General features: G+C 39.0%; 1 protein-coding gene across 1 annotated transcript in view; it reads right to left on the bottom strand.

The window, feature by feature from the left end:
* LOC112909605 (T cell receptor alpha chain MC.7.G5-like) overlaps positions 1-27,785 on the bottom strand; it is a 531,968-nt gene that overhangs the window by 283,708 nt on the left and 220,475 nt on the right. The window contains exon 3 of the mRNA XM_072761190.1: positions 1,528-1,539. Within this exon, the coding sequence (XP_072617291.1) occupies positions 1,528-1,539 (12 nt within the window). The remainder of the gene's footprint in view (positions 1-1,527; positions 1,540-27,785) is intronic.

Below are 27,785 nucleotides of genomic sequence, written 5' to 3'. Positions count from 1 at the left end.
GAAAAGTCTAGATGGTAGACTGTTTTATCTCTCCATGTCAGTCCCATTGAAGCTATGAATTCACAAATGAGGCTCTCAGGAAGGAATGTTTTCTGCCTCTTGCCTGCATTCACTGTGCACATATGATATTTGGCGATCCAAACCAGAGGGCCTATCTTGCTGTGTTTTGATATTTTCCTGCTCCTCTGGTCTTGCCAATCAGAATTTTAGTATCTTCTATCCATCATCTGGTGAGTCCCTAGCTGCCACAACTGATCTGGTTGTTGAATTCTGAGGATCCAATAAGATAATGTATAAGCAAGAATTTTCAAGTGGGCAAATATGAGCCTGGGCAGAAAGCCACTTTTCTTTCTTTAGTTTCTTTCTTTTCTTTCTTTCTTTCTTTCTTTCTTTCTTTCTTTCTTTCTTTCTCTTCTTTTTCTTTTGATATTATATTCAGATGATCCTTGTTTTTGTTTTGGGGATTTTGTTTGTTTTAGGTAAGAACGATTATTTGGTTGGGTCATTTAAGAAATCTAAAGAAGGTAGTGAGCAAAGCCAGATTATAGAATATTAAACAGAAAGGAAGGGTGAAGAGAACAGAAGAAGAGGTTAAAAAATAAGAAGCAGTGCCCCATCCAGGCAGTTTGAGAAGGTCTACTGTGCTTCCTCAGGATACCAACAGTATTTGGCAATTACTGTCACAGATATCTCACAAGAGTCAGCTAATTAGACAATAAAAAGTAAGAACTAGGAGAAAAACATGTGGACAACACATGCCTACTCCCATGTTGTCATAGGGTAACTTCTGGAGGCAGAAACTAAGGCATATCAACAGTTAATGGCCCAAGTGGGAGAAGCTGCTCCAGACATCAAGACACTCCCTCTTGGTTGGGTGGCTCTTGGCTGAAGAACACTGGGGTCTCAGCCCCAGTCACCTCCGACATCTCATGTTTAGTGTTCTCATGACCTCTCTTCCTTATTTGAAAATACTGTGAGCAAAAAAACTTGTAAAATTTTTTTAAAAAGCTTTATATCTATTTATTATATTCATTTATAATTTTCTTTTGTCAGAGATGATAATGGGACTATTTACTAGGTCCTGAGTCGTGGTCCCAACACAAGGATAAGGCCCAGTGCACTTGAGTGCTCTCTGGGGACCGTGGGCTTCCTTTGGTACAGAGGAGGGTGACTGAGCCTCTCAAGTGGACCCTCTGGATATGCAGGGAGCAGTGGAGCTGGGACTAGCATAGGAGGAGGCTGCTACTCATCCTCTGTGCACCCAAGTCCTATTTAACCAGAACAAAAACCAAGGTACCAGATTATTATAGATGCTTTCCATACCTACATCTGTGGGTCTGAGATACTGTGCAAATAATTATGGTAAATATTAAAATTCTTTTCTGCTTGGATGGTCCCTTTTAGGAAGAACTTTTCTCTTTTTTTCATTTGACGGTTACTTTTCTTAAAAGAAAACATTCAAGAGTGGATTTAAACATTCATTTGTTCTTTGAGTCCCTTCTAAAAAGATAGAGACTAGTTCTTGGAAACCTCTGGATCCTTTGGGTTCCTGATAAATTCTTGCAGTTCAGGTCCCATCTGAAGCCATCAGATCATGAAAGTGGCTTCTAGAAGGTTTTTTATGCTTTGGCCTTCATAAAACCATGGAGGACTTGATTGCAGAATGTGGAAATCTGACCTAGACTCTTCAGATAAAGAAAGGTTTGTTCTCAGTTTTGTTTTTGTTTTTCTTTTGTATGCGTGAGGAACTTAGATGCTGGAACATGGCACAGGTTTTTGCAAATAACTGCTGTCAAAGAATGCAAGTAGTGCCCTCTTCAGGGCAAAGAAATAATAACAGAGGCAATGCCTACGATTTATTCCTCTACACAGAAAGAATTTGGTTTAGTCAAGAAATCTGCTCTGGACCTAATCTGTTTATATAAATTTCAGAATTCTGTTTACACTCAGTGAGCAGAACTTTATATTTAGAATGTACTTTATTTTTCCTTTATCACTGCCTTTAAAAATCCTACCTTTTATCTTGTCTTGCCTTTTCAAATAAGCCTTCTGTGACTAGGTTAGAATGTACTGGTTTTTCCCTTTAATATTTTGTCATGATTATATGATAATTATGAAATAAATTCTAATAATGATACTTGGCTTTACTTAACACTTACCATATGCCTGGCATTGTGCCAAGAGCACCGAGGAATGCTGAAGTATACAGGGCAAAATTCTGTCCTCATAGAGACTATGACATATTTGGGAGAAGAAAGATTGGTACTTTGAAACAATAGCAAACACTTTAAGAAGGTAAGTCACTAAGAGTCAAATTGTTTGCTTCAGATTCAAGGTCGAATTGTATGATATTAGAAGGAATTCGAGGATTCTCTGTTAGAGATGACCCTTGGAGGAGATAGAGTCCTAATGTGTGCTTATATAGGAATACTATGATTTGGCCAGATTGAGATATACATAAAAGGTAAATTAGGGTGGGTGAAACAAGCAGAAAAGAAATTCAAGAGCTTTTAAGTGTTTATGGTTCAGTAAGGAGGATAGACAGACTGGAATAAAGCTATATTTGCGGAAGAAGTAAGAATGAGGTTTAAATAGTATAGGGTAAGCAGACACAGGGAAGGTGATAATGATATGAAAATTTAGATTCGGTGCATAAAGGTTTTGTGCAACGAAAAGACATGATAACACATCTGCAGTGATTGTAGTTTCATGAATGTGATCTGTTTCACCTTTTTTTGAAAAAATAAGGTTGACATCTTCTGTGTTTCCAATTAATCACTCAAGTACCCACCTGCTGTTATTAGCAATCAGCCCAGTAAAATTTGCTTTGAACTCTCTTCTGTTCTTTCTCTATTAAATTTTCAAAGCGTATGTTAATTTTGTCTTTCCCCAAAATAGAGCCCGAAGCAAGGACTTGGGTGAAGGTAATTTATTTAGAAAGAGATCTGAGGCAGCAGGAGTGAGAAAATTGGTAGCATAAGATTGGGGCTTGATTCTGCCAAGTTCTTCTGGGAAGCATACAGGATTTGCCTCTTGGGGACCTGGAAAGCAAGAAGCTAGAGCATGCCTAGGGCTTCTCTCCCTACTGGTTGGGCCTTGCCAGCAGGGGCGATAGTTCTCCTATACTTTCAGGCTGGGCTTGTGGATAGCCCAAGTGAGCTCCTGAGGAGTCAGAGAAGGCTCTGGGGTAGGAAGTAAAAAAAGAAATACACAGTGCATGTGTGATGTTGGGTGCTATCAACTTAAGATGAGTCCAAGTGTCCAGAGAATTATCTACATACCCACTGATAAAATCAGAGCTGGGCATTTGAACATGACCACAAAGCACATGAGATCTTTGTTACAATGCTTTCTTTGCACTACTCACATGGGGGCTTGCCCTGTATTATTTTCACTATGTCACTGAGTCTTCAAGGTTGTGGCTGGTTGAAATCTATATAAAACACTTGCATGACATGACTTTCAGGCCCTACTTCTTTAACTGATACCAAGGCTATAATTGAAAGTCTTCTCCCTTCTCCACTAATTTCTCTAGATTTCCCTGCCATTGGACAGTACTTTAGTGGACTTAGATTTCTGCCTGATAGAGTGACCCAGACCTGCATTGTTGAGGGGTCTCAGTTCTTGATTACTTTGTCCTTTTCAGGCCACAACCACCACCTGCTGTTATTGAATATGAAATACTCCCTGAGAAACCCTGATTCCAGACATATCCCTCCTTGCCCTCATTGGGTAATAACAACCAGATGCTTCATGATAATCAAGGTCAGTTGGCCCTCCTTTCTTTGCCTGCTGGCCCATTGACCAAGGAATTAAAAATGGCCTAGCCAGTAGTCACAGCTACAGGTTTAGTGCAACACTTACTGAATCCTCTGGTGGAAGCATTCTTTCCCCGAGTCCTGGGACTTCTAATCCAGCAGGGCCTAGGGCTGTGGGAAAGGAACTCAAAAATTCTGGAAATGAGTTACAGGGAGTGATAGCAGAAGAGTCTAGTCTACTTCCATCTATTCATTTCTAAATTTGTATATTTTAGCTAGGGTGTCACAGCACCATATATCAGCCATTGGTTTAATGAATATTATCACTTCCGGAATATACATTCCAACCATTAAGGGTGATGCCATTGAACTGGCTTCTTAACTGACCCTTTAATAGACCATTCTATCATGGCTCTAAGGTCATCTGATCTAGGTACCATGAGTCTAGGTCATCTTTTTGGTCTGTGGTAGGACCAGTGGATCCCTTTCTTGGTTATGCCTTCAACTGTCACACCCTTTGTGTTCTGAAATGGGTACCTTGCATGCCTAGGTGGCTCAGTCGGTTAAGCATCTGCCTTTGGCTCAGGTCATGATCCCAGGAGTCTGGGACTGAGTCCCAGATTAGGCTCCCTACTCATCGGGGAGTTTCTCCCTCTATCCCTCTCCTTTTCCTTGCAGTCTCTCTCTCAAATGAATAAATAAAATCTTAAAAAAATGGATACCTTATTCAGAGAGATTCGGTTTTGGACATGGATGGACAATTAAAAGAACAAGCACCAACCAGCAAAATGGAAAAGGTTAAGAATTTTAGAGGTATGTGCTCCTAGGCAAATTATAAATGTTTACTGGACAAAGAACTTGTCTGATCTGTCATGTATACTATACAAAGTGATGAGGGTTACATGTGACAGAATGCGTGAAGATACTTCATAAAACTGGAAAGCACTGTACATATTATTTTTACTCTTATCTTAAGGATTATAGTTTGCAGACATCCATATCTGTGTGTTTCTTTTATTCAGATATAAGGAGGTTTTATTCCAAGAGAAGTAAATGATTTCTATGTTTCTGGTACCCTAGTCGCCCCCCAACCAACCTCTGCACGGACACTGAGGTCTGAGGTTTCTGTAAGTCTCTCCCTGCTGTTCTTGTCATTGTGCCTCCATGAGAGCACAGAAATACGTTGCAGCATCCTCCAGCCGAGAGTCTGAGATCCTGAGACTGAAGGATTTGTTTCCTTTTTGGAAGTTCACAGAGAAGCGATTGTTTGTTGCATTCTCTTGTCTATAAGCTTCTTGGCGAATAATGAGAATCATCTCCCTGCTGGGAGGCTGTTTGTACCAGAACAAATAATTACTGTCACTAGTGTCATACATGCAGTTCAGAGTCACAGTCTCTGTGTCCCACACAGATATGTCTGGTTGAGTCTGAGTGACCTTCTGGGCCATGCTGGATCCTGTGGGAAAGAGGAGAGGGCATGACACCAGACAGATAAGACAGGCAGACTCACAAGCTGATCGCATCCCCAACTATCCTTCACCTTGATCCAAACCCCAGGCACCACATATCAACCTCTCCATAGCTGGGCTCTGTGGTGATGCAGTTCCTGTACTACGACTCTCTCCTTCTCAGCCCCGTTAGATAACAATACGTGCGAAGACCTATGCCTCCCTTACCATGACAGGTGGACACCACGACTGCCCACAGCAGGCTGACAAGTGGCATGCTGACAGCTCTGCTCTGTAAGGTGAAGAAGAATCTCTTGCTCTGATCTGGGCTCTCTTCTGTGCTCCGCAGACTTCAGAGCAGGAAGTGATCTGACAGGTGGGTGGTTGATTTTATCTCACTGCGGAAAGTTTTCCATACTTTTTGGTTTCCTTTTCAGAAAATAGGCCTTTGGTTCTATCGTTCCAAAGGAAAATGTAAAACATTTCCTGAGTTCTTGTATTCTGGGATGAAAATAAAGGAGAGGGGAGCTGGCAAATTTATTTCTGATATGTTCCAATCTTGGAGAGGTGAGTGGGACCTGGGGTGGTGGGCAGATGTGGCAGGGTTTCCTTTGCAACCATGGCAAACTCTGTAATTTTTCTTTCTTTTCTTAAAAAACAAAAATGGCAGAACAAGTATGATAAATATGAACAATTAGTTATGAGTGATAAGAAGATACCTGTTATAGTAATGTATTCACTACATTCAGAATGTAATATTCAGAAATATTACATATTTCTACAACTTCTTCACCTAAAGAATGAGAAAAAGATCGATGTTTGTAACAGAAAAAAAGCACTGACTAGACGTGGAAGTGGAACATGTTGTGTCTAGCTGTGCTCGTATTTTCTATGGATTCTTAAAAAAATAAGCCCTTGTTTGTGGTGCACCAGGAAACTCTACAAGAACGACTGTAGGAGTTCTTACGGCACTGAGTTGCCTCACACAACTCATAGGAAGAATTGTTCTCCTCACTCTTATTCCATTCTCATTAAAAAGCTATACTGTGATTCCTTAGAATTTTGATTTTACAGAGGGAGTGACAGAGATTCTCATGTAATGCCAGTGTTGGAGTCCTCAAGGTGGGAATGTGGATGGGATCCTGTCACAGGATCCTGTCACAGAGGAGGCAGTGTCCGAGGAGCACAGGTTCTTTGTGACACAGAGGTAGGTGGCTGAGTCTCTTCACTTAAATGCGTAGGGGTTGTGACAATTGGAATCAGCCCTGAATGAGGCTGTGAAAATCTCTTGTGCCCCCAAACCCAGTTTGATAACAGTAGAAGTATTTCTACTATATCATCTCTATCCTTGTACCCTGATTTGAATTCCTGTATTTTGGTTTTTGGATCCCAGAAAGTCAGCTCCAATACAAGGATTTGTGTATAAGCAGATTATTTGCTGGTCATTCCAAGAAATGTTGGTAGGAAGCAAATCAGGGAAGGGAAGGAAGCCAATACAGGATGTTGTCAACAAGCCAATTATTGCTATTGGCAGTTGGAGCTTAATCTAGCTGGAAACTCTGGAAGACGGCATAGCACACCCTTTGGAGTTATTCCAAGTGAGGCATGAAGGAACTGGAGAATTCATCCATAAACTCATTGTCCATCACTGAGTGAGGGATGCTTTGGGGGCATTAACTGTCCAGCACATCTGGCTAGCCCTGCACACTGGCCACATGTATTCCCATGGCCAGAAAATAGCTCCTGAGAGTTGCTGGGTTTTTCAGTGTGTAGAGGTGACTGTCAAGGGGATATGAGTAGAACACCAACAGATCTGTACAGCCCATCCCTTGCACTGTTGAGATCCACTTATGCTCTATGTCAAATCCACTCAGATCACCAGTTCTTTAAAAACAGATTAACAAAAGGATTAGTGAGGCAAATTGTAATTGCAATAGTTGATTTCATGATTGTAATTCATATTTATTATCTATCTGCCTTTTATACCATTCTTGATCCTCCCAACCTTTGGCTAATACATCGATTGGTCTAAGTTTCTATCTCAGATAGATAACCAAGATATTTATCCCCAAGGGGTCCAAGTCCCTTATTATTCTTCCTTTGTCAGATAATAGTTGCTACAATTGCCTTTTTATAGTAATCACTGCCACAAAAGCACTAAAAGTCATCCCAGGGAGTCCTCTGAGGTTTAGCCATATTTCTCCAGCTCCCACTAGATAGCAATCATCCTATATCTTCATGATAATCAAAATTTATTACCATTGCCAATGTAGTAACTCCTTTCTTGTCCTTCTGGTCTTCTGATGTGAGAACCTCCAAATGATCAAGTGGTATATATAACTCTAGGTGAAAACTTCTGTGTTTCCCTGATAGTAGTATCCTCCTTTCCTTTTCCTTCAAAGGGAAACAGGACCTCTAGTCCAGAACAGTGTGAGAACAGGAAGCATCAACATCCAAATGAGTTGATGGGGAGATAGTCTCACTTCTACTTCTTGGCTCCCAGGTCCATGTATGTTTATCTAATAGAAACATAGCATCATAAATAATAGCTCTCCAAGCTCTCAGAGCACTATCCCTAACTGGGGCTTTACCTGACCTGTAAGTGATCATTCCAATGTGGTTTGTGGATCAGTGGCATCAGTATACCCAATGGTCACATGTCCATTGTCATACCTCTTTGCTATTAAGTAGATTTGTTGATGCAAAGGGATGTGAAATCTGATAATCATCCTGATAATCAATCAACCAGCCACTCTGAGCTCTCAGTTCATGCTGCTGTGCAAGGCAGTTTGGAGGGAAGGCAGGTCATGCCCAGAGTATGCATTAACCCAATAAGAAAAGATTTCTGCTACCTCCAGAGTGGAAGTGGTCCAGTGCAATCAACATGGCAACCAGTGGCTACTTGGTCTGCTTGAGAGGTGATTGCATATTGAAAGCTCAGTGTTGTGTCTGCTGCTGACAGGTTGGATATTTGGCAGGAAAATAGCTAAATCCAGTGTAGTGAGAGAATACCCACACTTCTGGGTTCATGGAGAACTTCTGTCACTTTGGCTAATTTGTTCACAAGCTTACAGGCTAGTGTGGATGGATCATCTTGCCTATGTGCTCATTGAGCACTTTCTTGTAGTGGATGCTCTGTGGTGGATATTGATGTGAGGCATAATGATGCCAACGCTGCCTACACTCATTGTCCCTCAGTTCGCAGTTATACCAAATGTGACTCACCCTCCTCCCATTCACCTGCTCAGGGTTCTGACCCTAGAGAAGAGCAGATGCTGGACCCTTTTCAAAGACCTCCAGCTTACAACTTCTGGTTATTCCCTCTTTGACTCTTCCCTAGCCAGCCAGTTGAAATTTACCCTCTTTTTGGGAGGAGCCAGATTTTCATTCATGCTGTATGTTATGTTTACTCTCTGTCCTCTATAAACTTTATACCATTTCCCCTCAGCTTTTGGTACTTGATCTTCTAAGTCAGTCTTTTCAGAGTGTCAAAATATATTTTCTTTCATTACTGGAATTTGATGGTCACGGCTTTTAAGATTTTGTATTTTCGTTATATTTGTAAAAGTCTACAAAGGAGCTCAAGGGCAAAAATTTTATTCTGTTCTTTTGTTCTTTAGTGCTTTCTCCTTTCTTACATTGAGCCTCAGGAGTTTGGACTAGTTTTAACAGAGTAAAGGCTTCACATTGAGAAACAAAATACATTAGATGGTATTTGAAAACATTATCCCTCTGCCCATGGTCTTCAAGTGAAATATTTGACATCAGATCATAAAAAGTCCCTCACACTTCCCTTTGTTCAAAGTTAAAGTCAGTGCCTTGAGCCCTTGTAGAAGAAGATGCAGGGCTAAGGAGGGTTTGGGTGCTGGGCCTGGGTGCCTGAGCAGCACTGTGCTGTTCGCTGCACACAGGAATGTGGTTGAATCATGGAGGTGAGAATCTTCCATGTGCAGGGAAAAGTACTGATCCTCCCTGTTAAGACTGATTGTGAATCTTCCACTGATCTTCTCTTTCTTGTTTGATTGCATTTGTATCAGAACGTGGAGGCTTTCCCCAGGACAGTGCCTAAACCATTGGAAGAAAGCTGAAGTGTTGCCTCTGTAACTGCAGTTCATTGTGAAGCTCTTGCCTTCTTGGACTTTCAGGTAGGGAGGGCTCTATTCCATTAGTGGTTGTCCATTTGACCCTGTTCAGGAGGAATGAGAAGACTTTCGTGTATGAGAAAATGTTTATGTTTTCTTTTAATTATTTTCCATTCCTTAGAATAAACCACAGAGGGACCCCTGGGATCCTTGTCGACTTCATTTCCAGAGTTGTACCATATCCTTTGCTTGGCCCTTCCCCTCCCCCTCACTCACAGTTTAGCTCACAGGAGCATCAGTAATGCCCTCTGGAGAATCGCAATTCCTGCTTTTTCCTGGAGGCTCTGAGGATTCATTTGGAAGCCTGGAACTGACCATGTCCAGTGGGAGTGGTTCACTGTTCTAGATTCTTCCACTTCTTTTGGTTTGGAAGCTTGAGTGATCTTCATTCTGTTTTCACAACTAATCAAAATCTGAATTGTCACGTCAGACTCATCACTGAATATCCTCTTTCCTGCCTCTCCCATCACAGCCAATCACTTCTGCCGATGGAAGCACTGCACCAATGTGGTCTGAACTTCCTTATCAAAACAATGTTTTTTTCATTTTTTCCTCAATACAATGTGACTCATTATGGTAGATCAAAGGAAAACAACATACAAAGAGGCAAAAGCAAACAAAAAAGAAAGAAAACAAAACATAGTGTTAAAATATTCTCCAGTGACTGTCTGAATATTCTTAGCACCTGGAACTTTTCCTCCCGCTCCTTATCTTTAACGGAAATCTACAAAATTCTTTGCCTGGTTGACTCCTGACAACATTCTGAGGGATTTAAATCAAGGGTGGAGAAAAGACCTGATCCTTTTCCCTCAGTTGGTTAGGGTCTGCCATGGCTTCATTATATCTTTCAATCTGAACAGGTTTAAATCGGCTGAAACAGACCTTTTCCAAATTCTTGGAAATATATTCTGAATATATTCTGAAAATATAAAGGAGGGAAATATAATATCTTTTCTTTTAATATATTCTCAGATGTGAGAAAGCAACCTGGTATTTGGCTAACACTGAAAATGCTCCTGTGTGTCCCGCTAACCTGTCAGTGAGAGGGAGGGGAAGGGCCAAGGCAGGTATATGTGCAGCTCTGGAAATGAAATCTACAGGGATCCTAGGAGTCCCTCAGGGGTTTATTGCAAGGAATATAAAGTATATACGGAAAATCCTTTTCTTCCCCCAAAGATTTTATGCATTCATTTGAGAGAGAGAAAGAGCATAAGCAGGAGGGAGGGGCAGAGGCAGAGGGAGAAGTAGACTCCTTGCTGAGCAGGAGTCTGGCTCCTTGGTCTAAGGCTCCCAGAATCATGACCTAAGCCAAAGGCAGACACTTAACCAACTGAACCACACAAGCACCCAATAAGGAAATCTTTTTAAAAAAATGTGCTTTTGCAAAAATCTGAGTGTTTCTTATATCTCAATTTGGGCACCCGTGCAAATTCCAGTAATTTCTTATATTAGTTTTTGCATATTAGTTATGAAACCCTGTTTTATGGTTTCCCATATTTGCAGAAAGGATTAGGGACTAGAAGAAAAGAGATTAAGGAAGAAAGTTTTCTTCTATTCTTTGCATCCAATCCTCATTCTAGTGATTCTAGGTACCTCCTCAGCTACATTCCCTGGACAAAGCCCTGGCCCTAGTACATCTACCTCCATCCTTCCCAACTTCCTTCTTTCACTTCTTACTCTGGCCTGAGGTAAGTGGCTGGAAGTTGGTAATGAGTACAGAGCTGTGATCTTCTTTGATGCTAATTGTGGATATTAGTTTTCTATTCCTCATATATAAAATTACATACCCCTTCTTCCAGTATTTTTCCTGAAGTGCAGTGTAATTGTAACTCAGGTTGAAGTTAGCTCCCTCTCAGAGATGCAGTCAGAGCTAAGCTGTGCTCTACCTTCCCCTGTCCTCTGGTTTCCGCTTATGAAACAAAAAACAGACACGTGGGGGTGGTCACTGGATGATCTGGTTATTTGTAAGTTGGTACAACTTCCTGATAACATGGTGGTTCTTTTTCCCAATCAGAACACTGTCAAATCTCATTCAATCTGGAACCACAGAAATGCTAGCAAAATTTCTAGGTGTCTTCCTTAAGATTTTCTCTCTCCTGGTAAGGATACTTACCAGGAACATTCTCAAAGGTGGGAATTTAGTCTGGGAAGAATAGAAGGAATCATTTCAGTTGTTTGGAAGAAGTAACAATGATATGAGAGTTTCTCTGAATTTTTTTTCTTTCCTGTCTCAAGTATGATGATTTCAACATTGCAGGTAGGTGCTAATGGGAATGTGTCTAGTTAAAGGTGGATTGACAATTTTCCCAAGCAATGATAGGCATAGATTGTAGTAGGTCAACTGTTGAGCGCCCGCTACCAGAAGTTCATTTGACTTAATCCGGTGGGGATGTTTAATAAAATGTTACAAAATAGAATATTCGAATTATACAGTTAAGGAGACTAGAAAAACACATATAAAGTTAACTAACTCTAGAGGGCAGTGTGATATAGGCATCAGCACTTAACACTATAAGCAAAGTACAGGACCAAAGTATTTGCAGTTACAAATGAATAGCTTAGTAACTGGCATAAGATCTAGGAAGAAAAATCATATGAATATCCTCATTGATGCAGAAAAGGCATGTGACAAAATACAACACACATTCATGTTAAAAACACTGAAAAAGGAATTACTAACGAGTTTCTTAATATAAAAAAAAAATACATATGCCCAAAGCAGCACTTACTTATGGGGAAATGCTAGAAACTTCCCTATGAAAGTTAGGAGAAGGACAAAATCTGCTATCTTAGCCACTATTTAACATTGTGTTGGAGCTACTAGATAATGTGGCCATCTCAGAGAAAAAGAATTAGAAGCATAAGAATTGGAAAGAAAGAGGTAAAATGTCATCTGAATATCTGCAGATGAAATGAGTGTATGCCAGAACACTTAGAAAGAAAAAAACCACTACCAAAAGAAAGGTTATAATATAAACAACAACTTAAATACAGCCTTCACACACAAAACTAAAAAAAAAAAAACAGTTAAAGGAACATGTGGAAGAAAAAGAGCACGTATTCTATTGCATAAAAGTAAAAAGAAAGAGAAAGGAAGGAAAATTCTTAAGTGCAAACTAAGAGGAAGTAGATGGATCAATTAAATGGAATGGCAGGTAAATAAATAGGCCCCATTGTATATGGATACTTAGTGTATGATAGACAGCATCTCAAATCACTGTGTGTGGTTGTGGAAGGGGGGAATGACTCCTCCATATGTTGTAATAACTTGTATCTCTTCTAGATACTTCTATTAGATTGTGACAGTGTCCTATTTCAGACCAGTAGCCTTCAAACTGGGGTTTGTGTACTTTCAGAGTTGTGTGAAGACTTCCCATGGGTTATACAGACATAGATAATTCTAAAGGAATCCAACTGTATATATGACTTTCTTAAAACTGGTCTGCTGTAGAACATGCTTGAGATCCAGATGTCATGCTGTTGCTGTATTCCCATTTCCCTTTCCACTCTACCCTTCGGTTAAAAAAAATAAACGTATATATCTCAACCATCCTGAACTTTACTATGGTGTATTATTCCTCTAGAGTGCCAAAATCTCTAAGGTACCACACAAGGAGATAATTCATTGGCTTTTCAGAGAAAGAGTTCTTAACAGCTAAGTAAGAACAATAACAAGACATGGATATATTTCAAATAGGCAACAACCTCGACAAGATTCCTTGTATCTATCTGTTTATCTGTCTATCTATCTATCTATCTATCTATCAATCAATCATCAATCTATCTATCTATTGTCTCTCAGTCATCTTAGAATTAGCATTTAGAAATGAAATGGTCATGGCAGGGGAAAGGGAAACCTTTCCTTTCTTCCCTTCTAGGTTTTTTCACTTGTCTAATAATTAAATTGACATAAGACAGATTAACAGAAGAAAAGCATTTATTTGTACACATAGGAGCTCAAAGATATATGAGTTTGAAAGAAGTGAACAAAGTAGGTGGCTTTTCCATCTTTTATACAAATAAACAATACATTTGTCAAGAATTGACAAAACAAAGGGGTTTGGGATTGAAGTAGTACATTAATAAAGAAGTAGTAAGTTTTGTTTAGAAAGCCTTCCAGGCCTTAAATTCCCTCTCTCCAGTAGTAAGGATAGTTTTTACTGTCCAGGTGCAGGAAGGGTACCCCTTCACATGGGGAGTTTATTTCCTGCTTTCAGGGGGACAGAGAGGGTCAGAGTATCCTCCTTGCCCTGGCTGTCTCTTAAGTCTCTTTAATTCAAAATAATCAATATGCCATAGTGGCATAATTTGGGGTGGCCTGCCCTGAGCCCCATTATTGCCACAGGAATGCCAGCATGTGACATCATTATTTGAACTGAAAAATGAAATCAGACTTTTTCTAACAGGAAATAAATCTTGTGTGGCTGGTTTGTGTGATAGTGTGGGGTATGAAGAGAATTATAGAAGACACCAAGGTATGTATTTGGCTCTAAATAAGTAGGTACATTATACTGCCTTTTTTTTTTTTTTTTTAAGATGGAGAAGAGCAAAGGAAGAGCCCTTGGGAGGGAGTTAGGTATTATGTTTCGGATATGTTAAATATTAGATGCCAGTTAGACATTCAGTATAGATGTTATACAGATTACAGTATGTATGAGCCTGGCTTTCAATGGAGAGGGCTGGGTTGGAGATGTAAATTTGTGAGTCATCAACAGCTAAGTCTGTGGTAATTAAAGCCATATTCCTAGATGAGATTGTAGGGGAGGTAGAGCTCTACTCTTAGGGTCTCCAGCTGGGCCTGAAAATTAAGTTGACATAAACAGATTAATAGGGGGAAAAGCAGGTGAATTTTATTTAATAATGTGTACGTGTACAGGGAAGCCTTCATGGAAAAATAGGGACTCCATGAAGTAGATAGGCCTGAATGCTTATATGCTGAGTTGAACAGAATGGCAACTATGGATAAGGAGCTAGAGCACATGGGTAGAGTAAAGGGGAAGAGAAGAGTGATTTCAACAAGGTCTGCTTGCACAGATTTCCCATCTCTTGTGTTATGAATGCTTCTTTTCTGGGATAGGAAGGATGTCTTTCATACAGGAGTTTCACCTCCTGCTATCGGGAAGAAAAAGAGGTGTCAAGGGGTTGTCGGAGAGCTCTTCCTGCTCCTGCTGTTTTCCAAGTGCCTTCAGTTCAAAATAACCAATATGTCAAAGTGGAATATTGGAGGGGCATGTCCCGAACCCCTTAAAATTATTTAAAAAGAGGATAAGCGTAGAGAATATGTTTGAGAACTTAACCCTGAGACAATGCAACATGTAGAGGCCAGTCCAAGAGGAGAGGTCTAGAAAAGGAGACTGGGCAGGATTGGTTTGGGAGGTGGAAAATGAACCAGGAGAACACGGAGTCCCAGAATTTGGGCAAGATAGGTTTCAAAGACAGAAAGAGAGTAGCTGTAATGTCCCATTCTTCTGAGATTCAGTAACATAAGGAATTGTAATGGATCATTGGAGTTATTGATCAGAAACTCATTTGGGACCTTAGCAAGAATAATTTCAGTGGAATGGTAGGAATGAAAATCTGACTGGAAGGGATTCAAGTATAAAGGGGATAGGGTGTAGAGATCATAAATCTAGAAAACTTTTTAAAGTAATTTTGTTATTAAGAAAGATAAGGAACAGGGGATCCCTGGGTGGCTCAGGGGTTTAGCGCCTGCCTTTGGCCCAAGGTGCGATCCTGGAGTCCTGGGATTGAGTCCCACGTCGGGCTCCTGGCATGGAGCCTGCTTCTCCCTCCTCCTGTGTCTCTGCCTCTCTCTCTCTTTCTATGTCTATCATAAATAATAAATAAAAAATATTAAAAAAAAAAAGAAAGACAAGGAACAAAAAGGGTGTAAACTATTTTTACCCATGGAGCCACTAATTCCAGTTCTAGGATGCTGTCCTAATGAAATGATGAAAAATGTAAATTAATATTTAGATTTAAGGGGCACCTAGCTGTCTTGGTTGGTGAAGCATGTGACTCTTGATCTCCGGGTTGTGAGTTGATCCCCACATTGAGTGTAGAGATTGCTTAATAAGTAAATGAATGAATGAATAAGTAAATAAGGAAGTAAATAAATAAATAAATAAATAAATAAAATTTAGGTTTAAGATGGTTACCATAATGCTATTTAAAATTATTTAAAATTGGAAATAAAGAATAAAAATATCCTCAAACAGGAAAATTATAAAGTTAAGTGTGGTATACCTATGACGTAGAGTAGATCATCAATCAGCTTCCTCTAGGAATGTGAGGTTTTAAATGGCAAAAGTGTGTGACTGTTAATAAAAAAAGATAAAATTGTTCCTATAAATATGATGTAATGATGTGCAAAAAAGTGAAAGAGAAACAAGTAAAAATGGGTGCTTATCTCTGTGGCAGAGCTGTGAATGTTTTTAGTATTTTTCCAATTTTTTCCAATCAGAAATTCATAAACATAGTCAGGATTAACATGACTCATATTCACTATAATGAAGGTAATCTGGTAATTATCTGCCTTTATATAATTCCAATTATTTTGACTAGAAAATGCTTCTATGCACCATAAATTCAGTTCATAAAATAGTGCAAAGTTTCTCCCTACCTTTGGCTGTATTAATTATGGATCTTTTGGTTGTAAATGGTAGGCTCTCGACCCTTGCTGGCTTATTCTCCAGAGGCCCATGCTGGCTTATTCCCTAGTAGCTCTAGGCGGAGCTGGATCTATGGGCTCAGATGCTGCTCTCAGAAATCTTTGTCCATATCTCAGCACTGTCCATTCTCTGTCTCTTAGACTAAGATGTGAATGATGCTCCCAAATGTACTTTGAATAACTTGTACAACTCACAAAAATATGGAGACTCTACTGGAAAGAAAAAACATGAAAGCCACAGATGTCTACTTCAAGAAATCTGTCTGCAAAGCAGTTATACTAATTTATTTCTTGCATCTTTGTGTTTACTCTCTTTTCCACACTGGTTTCTAGTTTTGAGATGCTGTAAGCCTATTCTAATAATAAATCTTGAGTGTGCCCTTTTGGACAAATGTCTGTCCATGGACCATGCTGTTTCTCCTCTCTTTTTTCTGAATTGTTCTTGGTCTTTTCCAGTGTTCAAGATCCTACATGAGTCTATTTTAGCATCGCCTGACAATCTGCACCAAGAAAATCTTCACTAGAAAGGAACAGAGGTTCCCAAGTGAGAGGGATTTTTCTGATACTATTGATTGCTTTCCCAGGATGGATTGTAGATATTTGTTGAAGATAAATGATTTGTGCAAACTTTGACTGAAGTATATATAGAAAGCCTTCTATCTGATAACATAGATTTCTCTTTCTCACTGTTGACAGTTTCTAATTTTAAAGAATGCCCTTCTTCTCTGAATGATGTGGAAATAAGATGGAATCACCAAAAGGCAGAACCACCATTTCACTATAGTGTTGATGTCTACTTTTTAAAGTGTTTACTTGATTCTCAAAATCTGCACCAAGTAGTGGAAAAACAGAGCTACAACATCCCTAAAAATTTAGCATATTGCTGCCTGAAGAACCATTCTGTTTTATGTACACCAAAACATATTTTTCTAAGAGTCAACCAAATTAGACACCAAACCTGTTTGTGATGATAAAAGAAAGACACAGGGGGGTGAAATTAGAGTTTAGTCTTAATGTCTGAGGACTTTCTGCCTGGTTTATCTTTATGGCAATTCAATCCCCTGAACAGCAAGAAAGTAGACAGGAACATTAGCTGAACCACGTCGGCACAGGTTCAAAAGAAGGTAAAATCTCATGTGAATTCAGGAGTTACTTTCAACGAAAATCACGCAAGGATTTTTGTAGCCAGACAAGGAAGAGAGCAAAACATAAAGAGAAGCAGAATGTAGCTATGTTTTATGTGTTTGGTCTGTATTATTTGATTTAAAAGTTTGTTCTTTATGAGGTTAATGATAGAGAGAAGGGTTAATCTCCCTCCTTCCCATAAATAAAACTCAGGTTGGAAAGTGATTATAAAACTCATAAAACTGAAACACATTTGGGAAGCATTTAGGTTTTTCCTTTTCTCCAATATAAGCTATTAGTTGGTGGTTAATTGCCCAGGGAAAAGGAAGTTTATCTGTTCCTTGAATTGATTATTATGGAAGTCTAGTATTTCCACACACTTAGAAATGTGCCAAAAAGATAAATCTTTGGTGCTATTTAACAATTTAAATGTAGATGAGCTGCTCATTCTGAAAAACAATTTCAAGTTATTCTTTATTTTGTTTATCATAAAGACAGATAATCTCATGATTTCTCTTTGTCTGAAAGGAACCCCAGTTCTGGGTGGCATGTAGTCTCTTGGATTTACAGCTGCCTCAAGCTAACATTTTCATATTATCTCACAGTATTAGCCAATAAAAATGATCCCTTTTAGTAATATTAAAACTAAACTCTTCTTGCTTATTATTTCTTGACCTCTGCCCTGAATAAGTTTACCCTACCTAGAATGCCCCTCAGAATTTAAAAATTCCTATAAATTCCTTATAAATTCCTATATATACTTCAAGTACAAATTCCAAATTCGGTTTCCATGAATCTGGAAGTGATTTTTTTTTTTTTTTTGGTGGTGAATTTTACAAGCATTTTAGTTGTTCTGTTCTCCTATGGTATTTTCTCCATTCAGAACTTAAAATTCTTAATTTTGCACAAACTCCTATCATATTATAGTTCTTTCTGTAACATCACTGGAAAATGAGCATTCCATTTCTCTTTGAATATTTTCAGTAATGAGGAATATTTTGTACATCCAATGTTTTTGTTTTGTTTTGAAAAAACGCTGGTTGAAATTTGTCACCATATAAATTCTAACCGTGTATAAAGGCTATAAATATGCCTTTACACATGGGTCATTCATTCATTCAACTGTCATCAAGTGAATGCTTATGGGTAAGAAAAAAATTGATGTCTTCACAAAGCTTAAATCTAGTGAGATAGTTTCATGTCTATTAGATGGCAAGCTCTTTGTGTATAGGCATTATGCCTAAAATATTTTATATTGTCTAACAAAGTGTATAGAAAGGAGGAAACAGAAAAGCCTTAGATATGAATTATGAGAAACATCATTTTGTGCTGATTAGTAGTGGAAGTCAGTGGCCTTCTTTTCTTTTTTTAAGATTTTATTTATTCATGAAAGACACAGAGAGAGAGGCAGAGACATAGGCAGAGGGAGATGCAGGCTCCCTGCCAGGAGCCTGATGTGGGACTCGATCCTGGGACTCCAGGATCACGCCCTGAGCTGAAGGCAGATGCTCAACCACTGAGCCACCCAGGCGTCCCAATCAGTGGCCTTCTTGTGGGGTCGTGTGCACACTGAAGGTGCTGGGCTCCTCATGATCATAGGGCAGAACTACGTGGCTGTGTCTATGACTTGCAGAGAGCCATGTGCTTCTTACTGGTTGGGGCTCTTACCCTTGCTTTCTGCTCGAACTCTTGAAATAATGAAAGCTGTAAGGACAAAGCCTTTCCTAGTATTGTTTCTGGAACATAAAGACCAATAGTCTTGTATAACTGCCATTAAAAACGGGATCCTCTCTCTCCAAGGTACTTGTGGGCTGGACATTCTGCTCCACTTTCTGTTGGCTGTCTGCCCTCCTCAGAGAAAGAAACAGACATAGAAACCTAGACATCAGCTCTCCACTTTTTTAATGATTTATTTCATTTTCCCAACTTTTCCAGAAACAAACAAGCAAAATTTGTTTGACTTTTAAAGGGAGGGCTAAAATAAGATCTAAATAAATAGGCGTATAACATTTCTGTATAGGAAGACGTAATGTCCTAAAATGTCATAGTTTCCAATGAGATTCCAATCAGAATCCCATTGTTAGAACAAACAAAATGAATAGAATAGAACAAATATCCTGGGATTGTGAACTACACTTTGAAAAGGAATATTAAAACTGAAGTTTCTTATTTATTACATCAAAACTTACTCTAAACGAAATGATATGATATAGCACAGGATTAAGCCAGTAAGCAGAATATGGTAAAATCCAGAAGAGATTCAAATATTGCTGGTTTGATGAGAGCTTTTCAAGTCATGGGATTAAAACAGGAAATGGTTTTAATTTTTCTTGGCATTTGCTAATACTTCGCTTTATCAATCTTTTCTTTTCCACTAGGAAACTGGTTATCCTTCCTTTTTCTCTCTCTTAGCATGCTAGTTTTACTCCAACTATTCATGTGTTCATTTTGAACCTTAATTACCATTTTAGAGTCAAAACTGTGCCTTCCTCTCCACCCAGGAAGCTCTTCCAGCACCAAATTCTGCTGTGATTCTTAGACTTTTCTATAATGTTTGGAAGTGAATAAAGTTTTCAATGAAGACATATACCATTTGGTTACACATGCATATGTATATAGTAAAGTAAGATATGACAAAGACATTGCAATTGTGGAAAATAAGACTGTATAAATAAGGATAACTTCCATATGGCTGAAAGATTTTATTATATAAATCAAAATAAGACTATTGGCTAACAATCTAAGCATATTTGTACATATGGATTATGGGAGATATTGTAAGTTAGGGTGATGTTGGTTCAAAACCTTGGAGTTTCCCAAGTGAAATCTAAAACTGGCCCTGATACATAGGGGTGAGGAAAGACGGAAGAAAGAGGCAGAACCCTCCAGATTAGTAGGTGGTAGTTTTAATAAGCAAAGGGACTTACATCCAGGGTTTGTCTTGAGTGGCCTCAGGATGAGTAGATCTCTGCCTTGCTCCCCTGAGTCTTAAGGTTTTTTTCTAGTCTTAAGTTTAATAGAGGACTTAGCTGGGTTCAGTCATGTATTCAGTACAGATGGTCTCAACAACACACTGCTAGCTTTTTGTTTTTTAAGATTTTACTTATTTATTCATGACAGACACAGAGAGAGAGAGAGAGGGAGAGAGGCAGAGACACAGGCAGAGGGAGAAGCAGTCTCCATGCAGGGAGCCCAACGTGGGACTCGATTCCGGGTCTCCAGGATCATACCCCGAGGCTGAAGGTGGCACCAAACCGCTGGGCCATCGGGGCTGCCCAACAACACACTGCAATCTTACGGCTGCATCCTTGATGTGGCTGCTAGTGTGGGAATGGTGCATAGGATGTACATTCCAAGGATAAGGAAGGGAGTGAGAAGCCTACAATTGGAGTCCAACTTGAAGGTCAACCAGCATTCATATTGCTTGATGACCTCCTCCAACAGCTGGAAATCAGAAGCTATAAAGAAAACAAACATTTGACCATATGAAATTTAGAGTATATTCAAAGGCAAAGATACCTGCCATGTACTATAAACAAAGTTAGAAAACAAATACATGGAGGAAATGACAGAAAATTTTGACATTCCTAGTATATATTTTATTAATAAGAAGTAAATAACCTAAAAGAAGAATGGACAAAGACACAAAAGGCTATTCACAGAAGAGAAAACCAATTGGCTGTAAACTTTTGATTTCACCGGTAATCAAAGAATTGCAAATTAGAACAACAATGTGAAGTTTTGGCCTATAATATTCGTAAAATTGAAACACTTCATATTGTCTAAAACTAGCAAGAACAAAGGGGAAATTGACACAAATTGCTAGAGTGTGACATGCTTCAACTTTATTTGAAAGTAGTCCAAAAAGTCTGTTAAAAATAAAGATATTCTTTGATTCAGTATTCTAATTTTTAGACATCTATCTCAAAGATATAAATTGAAAATATAGATATAGTTATTTATCATGGCAGGAGCCCTAAACAGACAAAATTGGACATCTATCAATAAAGAAATGCTTGAGAAGACTGGCACATCTATGCTGTGGACAATTAGTTAAAATGATGAGCGCTGAATAATGTGAGGAATTGTCAAATCATATTGTACACCTGAAACTAATACTGCACATTAAAAAAATACTTCAGTAAAAAATAAAAGTAAATTTTAAAAAATGAATGAGTTAGAATAATATCTACTGACCTGTAAGGATGCCTATGATTATACTACGTGAAGACTAAGACAAGTTTATTATATATAATGTATGTAACATATAGGATATTATATATATAATACACACATACACACCTATCAATAAAAACAAATCAACAAGGCAATAAGCATAAAAACCAAACAACCAACATTATATACATATATATGCATATATTTATATAAACAGGGAGATACGTATTTTTATGTATTTATATTTACATAAACATGGAGAATAGTGGGGAGGATACTCACCAGGTTGTTAAAATTATTTATCTCATAGGAATGAGAGAGAAGGAGTAAGTGAGGAGTAACTTTTTCTTTATATTTGCCTTTTTTCATTTATTACAATAAGCGGTACTGCTTTTATAATTTGAAATATATCAAAAGTTTACAGAAAAAAGAAAATGATTACATTAAAGGAAAATACTGTTTGTTTTTTTAATCCGCTAGGATTTGAAGATCAGAGTCCATTCTAGGACTGCAGAATTAAGACTTTGTGGACTGAACGTAGTGGCAGACAGTTTTTCCTGCCACCCGGCTACCTATTTCCTTTCCATGCCTCAGTTATGCTGCCCAGTTTCTGATCTTTTCAGCTTAGGGTCTGTGGGTGTCCAGGTCTCGGGAGCAGGTGAGTGCAGGCTACAAGCTCTGAGGTTTTGGCCTTACAGTTTTTATTGTTCTTCCTGCCCCGGGCATCCTAAGTACACAGAAATACTCCCCGAGTCTCCTGGCCTCACAGCCAGGATGGTGAGAATGCTGGTCTTTGCTGCTGTCAGCCAGCTCACAGAAAATCATCCATTCCTGGAGGTACCTGAATTTTGAAAAAAAATCACTTGAAATATCTCCCCACGGGGATGGTGTCCAAACTTAGAAAGAACCTAAGTGGGATTTCTTGCAACATATTTGCAGTTCAGAGCCACAAACTCCTTCTTTACATTTCTTGTGTAAATATCTGGGGTTGAGACTTGATAACTCTCTGGGTGCTACTGCGTTTTGTAGAGGAAGTGACAATGACCAAGAACAGGGCAGGTTGGATCTGTGAGCCACAGTGAGATGTTCCTGAACAGAACATTTAGAACACCCTCCTCTGAAGAAGATTGCCATGACAATAGCAGAAAGCACAGGCTGGCTTTGGTCACTCCTTTCTCTCCCTGGCCCTAAGGCATCTTGCACTGTTCCAGGTGTTCATCCTCCGACCTGAAGCCCTGAGGGTGGCTCAGTCCTGGCCGAAGAGGGAGGATGGAGCCACAAGTGCTCATGGCAGGCTGGGCAGCACAGGTGTGCAGGTCTGCCCTTGGCCATGAGCTCAGGAATGAATGTCTCTGGGTCCTTTTGTCGTCTAATGGTTGCATTTGCTGAGCGTGCCACAATGACCAGGGATGGGATGGGTCCTGGATGTGTGCTTTTAGGGTTAGTATTGTCAGTGCAGCATAAGAGAGATTGTCAGATATTGAAAGGCCTTGGAGGCCAAAGTCATTATTGAGAAAGAGAAAAAAGGTATCTACCATTTGTTGTGCATCCAAGACATGCCAGGCAATTGACCCACGTGTTAAGGCCACATCTTATAACAGCTTATAAAATAATTATTTCTGATTTCAGGAAACAGAAATTCCAAAGGCTTAAGCTATTTGCCTACAATTAGATAGCTATTATATAGTTAGAACAGACTTTTCCCGAGCTGGCATCTCCTAATTCCCATCTTATAAAAACTATTGGTATGCTTAGGTGTGCTATGACCTCCCTCCTCCTGTGCACCGATGTTCCTGTACAGCTGCCCTATGTGATGTTCTTTTTGTGCGATTCTCTCAGAGCATGGTAAGACAGGGCAGTGTCTGCAGGCACCAGATTTCTGATGTACAAATGTGTTGCACTTGCTGTATTCTTTGAATAAAACCTTCTTATAGCAAAACTGGTGTCTCCTTTTCCAGAATACCCCCACCCTCTGTAGAGAAGATATTTTGGTGCTTGATTTGGATACTGTTGAAGTCAGTAGAGATCAACAAGGTGTGAAGATGAAGCACCCTAAATACAAAAGAAGTCTATAGTCTTCCCTCTCTGTTACAGCCACTTCTGCCTCTTGGATTCTGAGCCAGCCTGTCATCCCAGGCTCTGCAACATAAAACACACATCAGCCAAGGGCCATTCTAGCTGTCTTATGCATGAGTGAGGCTCAGGTGGGGGATGGCACTCAGTTACCTAGGAAGGCCAGTGCTGGCAGTGAGGTGAAAGTAAACTTGGATGTGGTTTATGTATACAATGGAATATTACTCAGCGATTAGAAACGACAAATACCCACCATTTGCTTCAACGTGGATGGAACTGGAGGGTATTATGCTGAGTGAAATAAGTCAATCGGAGAAGGACAAGCAGTGTATGTTCTCATTCATTTGGGGAATATAAATAATAGTGAAAGGGAATATAAAGGAAGGGAGAAGAAATGTTGGGAAATATCAGGAAGGGAGACAGAACATAAAGACTCCTAACTCGGGGAAACGAACTAGGGGTGGTGGAAGGGGGGAGGAGGGCGGGTGTTGGAGGGGAATGGGTGACGGGCACTGAGGTGGACACTTGACGGGATGAGCACTGGGTGTTTTTCTGTATGTTGGTAAATTGAACACCAATAAAAATTAATTAAAAAAAAAAAAAAAAAGTAAACTTGGTATCGGCTGTTCCTCCTGGATTGGCCATTCATGAAGCTCCATTTTCCAGGGGATGCTTCAAACTGATGATGTCCCATAATCAATGCACTGGGAAGGGATTTCTGGAGCATTCTCACCGTGACTCAGGTCAGAAATGGGTCAACTTAACTATATCAAGATTTTTTTTTTTTTTTTACTAAGAAGCAGAAACTCCTTGCAGTGACTTTGAGAAACACCTGTTCTTTGAAATAATGTGAATTCCCCACAACTCTCTAGATTAATTTTTTTTGTGTCAGTGAACACAGGTGAAAAGGAAAGTATCAATGCTAAATAGTTAACAGTGGTAATTTCTGTAGGTTGGAGTTATAAATGTTCCCTTAATTTGTTGCTTTTCTTTGCAAGGAATACATTTTTGTCTTGAATTTAGAGTGTTATTTTGTGGAAGTTTACTCATTTGACATGTAAATTCTGTTTGGTTCTTGTTATAGCAGGCAACAGGAAAGAGTGAAAAAGAAACTGCCACCCCCCCCCCCTTCCAGCTGCATTGGCCCCCTCCAGGACAGCTAAGTCTCTGGTCTGACTTGTAAATGCTTCACATACCTGAGCCAGATTGGACCAGCTGCAGGAGGACTAACAGCTTCTTTGTATCTCAGGGGTCCTCTTGTAAAAAAACAGACAAACAAGCTAGCAAACAGAAAAGTCTGCCACCAGTGCTTTTTTCTTTTTTTTTTTTTGAAAGTAAAAACAGATGCATCAAAGTGGAAAAAGAAAAAAAGAAAAAGAAAAAAGGACAGGAGATCATAATTTGGATCATAGCTTCCTCGAGTCCAGAAGGGGGAGCGGGCCGCTTTTTTGGTTTGACTTGGTCTGACTTGGTCTGACTGGCTTTAAGTGGATCTGTTGCTCACAGAGACTTGTTTAAATGATGTCAATGGCCTGGAATAGCATTTCTGGAAAGATCCCATTAGGTACAATGTAGTTACTGTAATAAAATAAAGTGATCCTAAGTAGACCCATTGAACACCTACTATGTGCAGGATGGCTAGGAATGGGTCTCAGAAGGCTTTCCTTTCAGTGTCATTACTTGGGGGTCTTGACCCAGATCTCACTCTGGCATCTCAGGAATTGGCTTCTCATCTTCCTGAATTAGGCAATATCCGGATTTGTAAGTGCCCCCCTTGTGCAGCTCTGAACCAGTGCAGGGCAGAGTGCTCACATCCTCCAAAGGAGGTTTGGTCGTGAGTGATGCCGTTCTATCAAGGTGCCAGACACATAGGTTTTTTGTTTTTGTTTTTGTTTTGTTTTGTTTTTGAGACAGAGAGAGAGAGTGAGCATGAGTCTGGGGGAGGGGCAGAAGGAGAAGTAAACTCACTGCTGAGCAGGGAGCTCGATCCCAAGACCCAATCCCAAAATCATGACCTGAGCTGAAGGCAGACGCTTCACTGGGTCACCCAGGCACCCCCAGACACATGGGTTTTGAGGTATAAGTCCAAGGCCTTGGAAGCTTATAAAAATATGCACTTTTATTTATTTTTTGAGTATATCTCCTAAAGGACTTTCAGGTGATATTGTGAAGACATACGGGTGTACTAAGCAAGGACAAAAAGAAGAAGGTGGTGAAAAGAAACCTTAAAAACCTTGTCGAATAAGAAACATAATTATTAAGGCAGAAGCTTAAAGAAACAAGTGGATTTAGTGGGTGTGAGAGTGAGAACGCTTGAAGAATGGGGTAATGGAATTGTTAGTATTGTTCTATAAACACTTCCTATTTCACTTTATAATTTTTATATTTTAGAAGTTTTCTTTTTTTAAAACACACTCCAACAAGTTGATGGCTCAGTCTTATGGCTGAATATTTACGTCATTGTAAAATTTGGGAGACAATATCTTGAATTTCATGTTTCTTGTGGTGGTGGTGGTTGTCATCTTAGCAGATTTCCTCCTTAGGAAAGTGGGATTCATGGGTCAACACTCATGGCCATTTACACAGCCATCTGCTAAGGGAGAAAAGGACCCACTTTTACCCTTGGGAGTTGTAGCCAAGAATGCTAGTGAACTTAGCTGGGTAAAAAGCTCACTCACAGTGTGTCATGCATTCAACCTTACATGGGAAGTCTCGTAAGACCCGTACCATACATGAAACAAACATCTAACATTATGAAATATTTTAAACAGAATGAAAATCGGATAAAATAATTTAATAGACTTCCTTTACATGCTATATGAATTTATTAAATGTTAAAATTTTGTTATAATTTATAACAAGCCACAAGGGATACACTTATATCTGTCTTAAACACACTGGACACTGAATCTCTAACAGTGCCATGTACAGGAGAACTTGAGGGCAGTCACACTATTAACTGCTAAGGGAAGGTTGATTTTTGCAGTGAATAATTAGAGTTGATACTGTGATTCTTTTTATTTTTCAATTCTGGCTCTGTACAAATCTCAGGGTAAAGGGAGATGATAAGATAAAAAAATCCAGTTTATTTTTTTATTTTTATTTTTTAAAAAAATCCAGTTTATACACCCCTTTTGAGGAACACACCTAGTGCATTAAGGATGGCCCCCTATGTAGTGATTATTAATTACTAGTAAATCTAAATCTTTCCTTCTAAATCTTTTCTTTCTGGGTCTTCAAATGAAGAAAAAACCCAATGAAATATTCTTCTTGTTGTTGTGTTCCACTCTCTGATATTTGCCTCAGAAAAGCTGGGGAGACTTACACAGGATTTTCCACTTCTATCCTGTAACCTCACATGAAGGAAAGCTGGATTCTCCCCCCATCTCTACTTCCTGATTTCTGGCTCTTGGTGTAGACCGAAAAGGAGGGAAGGAAAGAAAATGAGCAGAGGCAGTTTCAGGCTGAAAATTGACAGGTACGTTGTAGGAATTTGTACCCGATTTCTTCCTCTCCTCCCTGAATAACTACCTGCCCTTTCCCTGTACTATCTCCTCATTTCCTGGACAGTGAACCCTAATCTGCACTCAATTGCAATGCATTTCTTAACAAACTTGTGAATCCCAGATGCCTTTACTGCCTTCTCTCACCTACGGTGATAGGGTCAGTCAGAGAAAAACACATACCAAGTGATTTTACTCATATGTAGAATTTAAGCAACTGTAAAACAGATTAACATGGGGAAGGGAGGAAAAAAAAAGAGAGGGAAACAAACCATAAGAGACTCTTAACAATAGAGAACAAGCTGAGGGTTGATTGGGGGGGGACTGATGAGCTAGACAAGTGATGGGTATTAAGGAGGGCACCTGTTGTGGTGAGCACTGGGTGTTGTATGTCAGTGATAAATTACTAAATTCTACTCCTGAAACCAATATTACTTTCTATATTAAATAGAATTTAAAATTTTAAAAAGAAAAAATGATTATTCAAGGGCAAAATAAAACAGAAAATTATAAATTAATTTATTTAACAAATATAATATTGATCCAAAATCTGAAAAACCTACAACAAAAAAAAGAAAATGAGGGAACAATCTTATTAAAATAATCAATGCAAAACATTTACTAAAATATTAGCAAAAATAATTACAAGAGAATATTGAGAAATACTGTTATAATCACTTGAATTGTATTCCAGAAATTCAAGAGAGTTAAATTTTAGAAATCATAATATATTACGTAATAGTAATAGAGCTAAGAAGAAAAATTGTTGATCATTTACACAGATGCAGAAAAGACAAAAGCTGTTTAGATTTGATATTTTACTTACTTTGCACTTCAAATTATTCACTTTTATTTATTAATCTGATCCTGCTTAATTTTGATTTGTTGTA

This window comes from Vulpes vulpes, chromosome 6 (assembly GCF_048418805.1).
Source record: "Vulpes vulpes isolate BD-2025 chromosome 6, VulVul3, whole genome shotgun sequence".
Taxonomy (NCBI): Eukaryota; Metazoa; Chordata; class Mammalia; order Carnivora; family Canidae; genus Vulpes; species Vulpes vulpes.
Note: the sequence above shows the minus strand (reverse complement) of the source record. Positions and strands in the feature narration are given on the sequence as shown.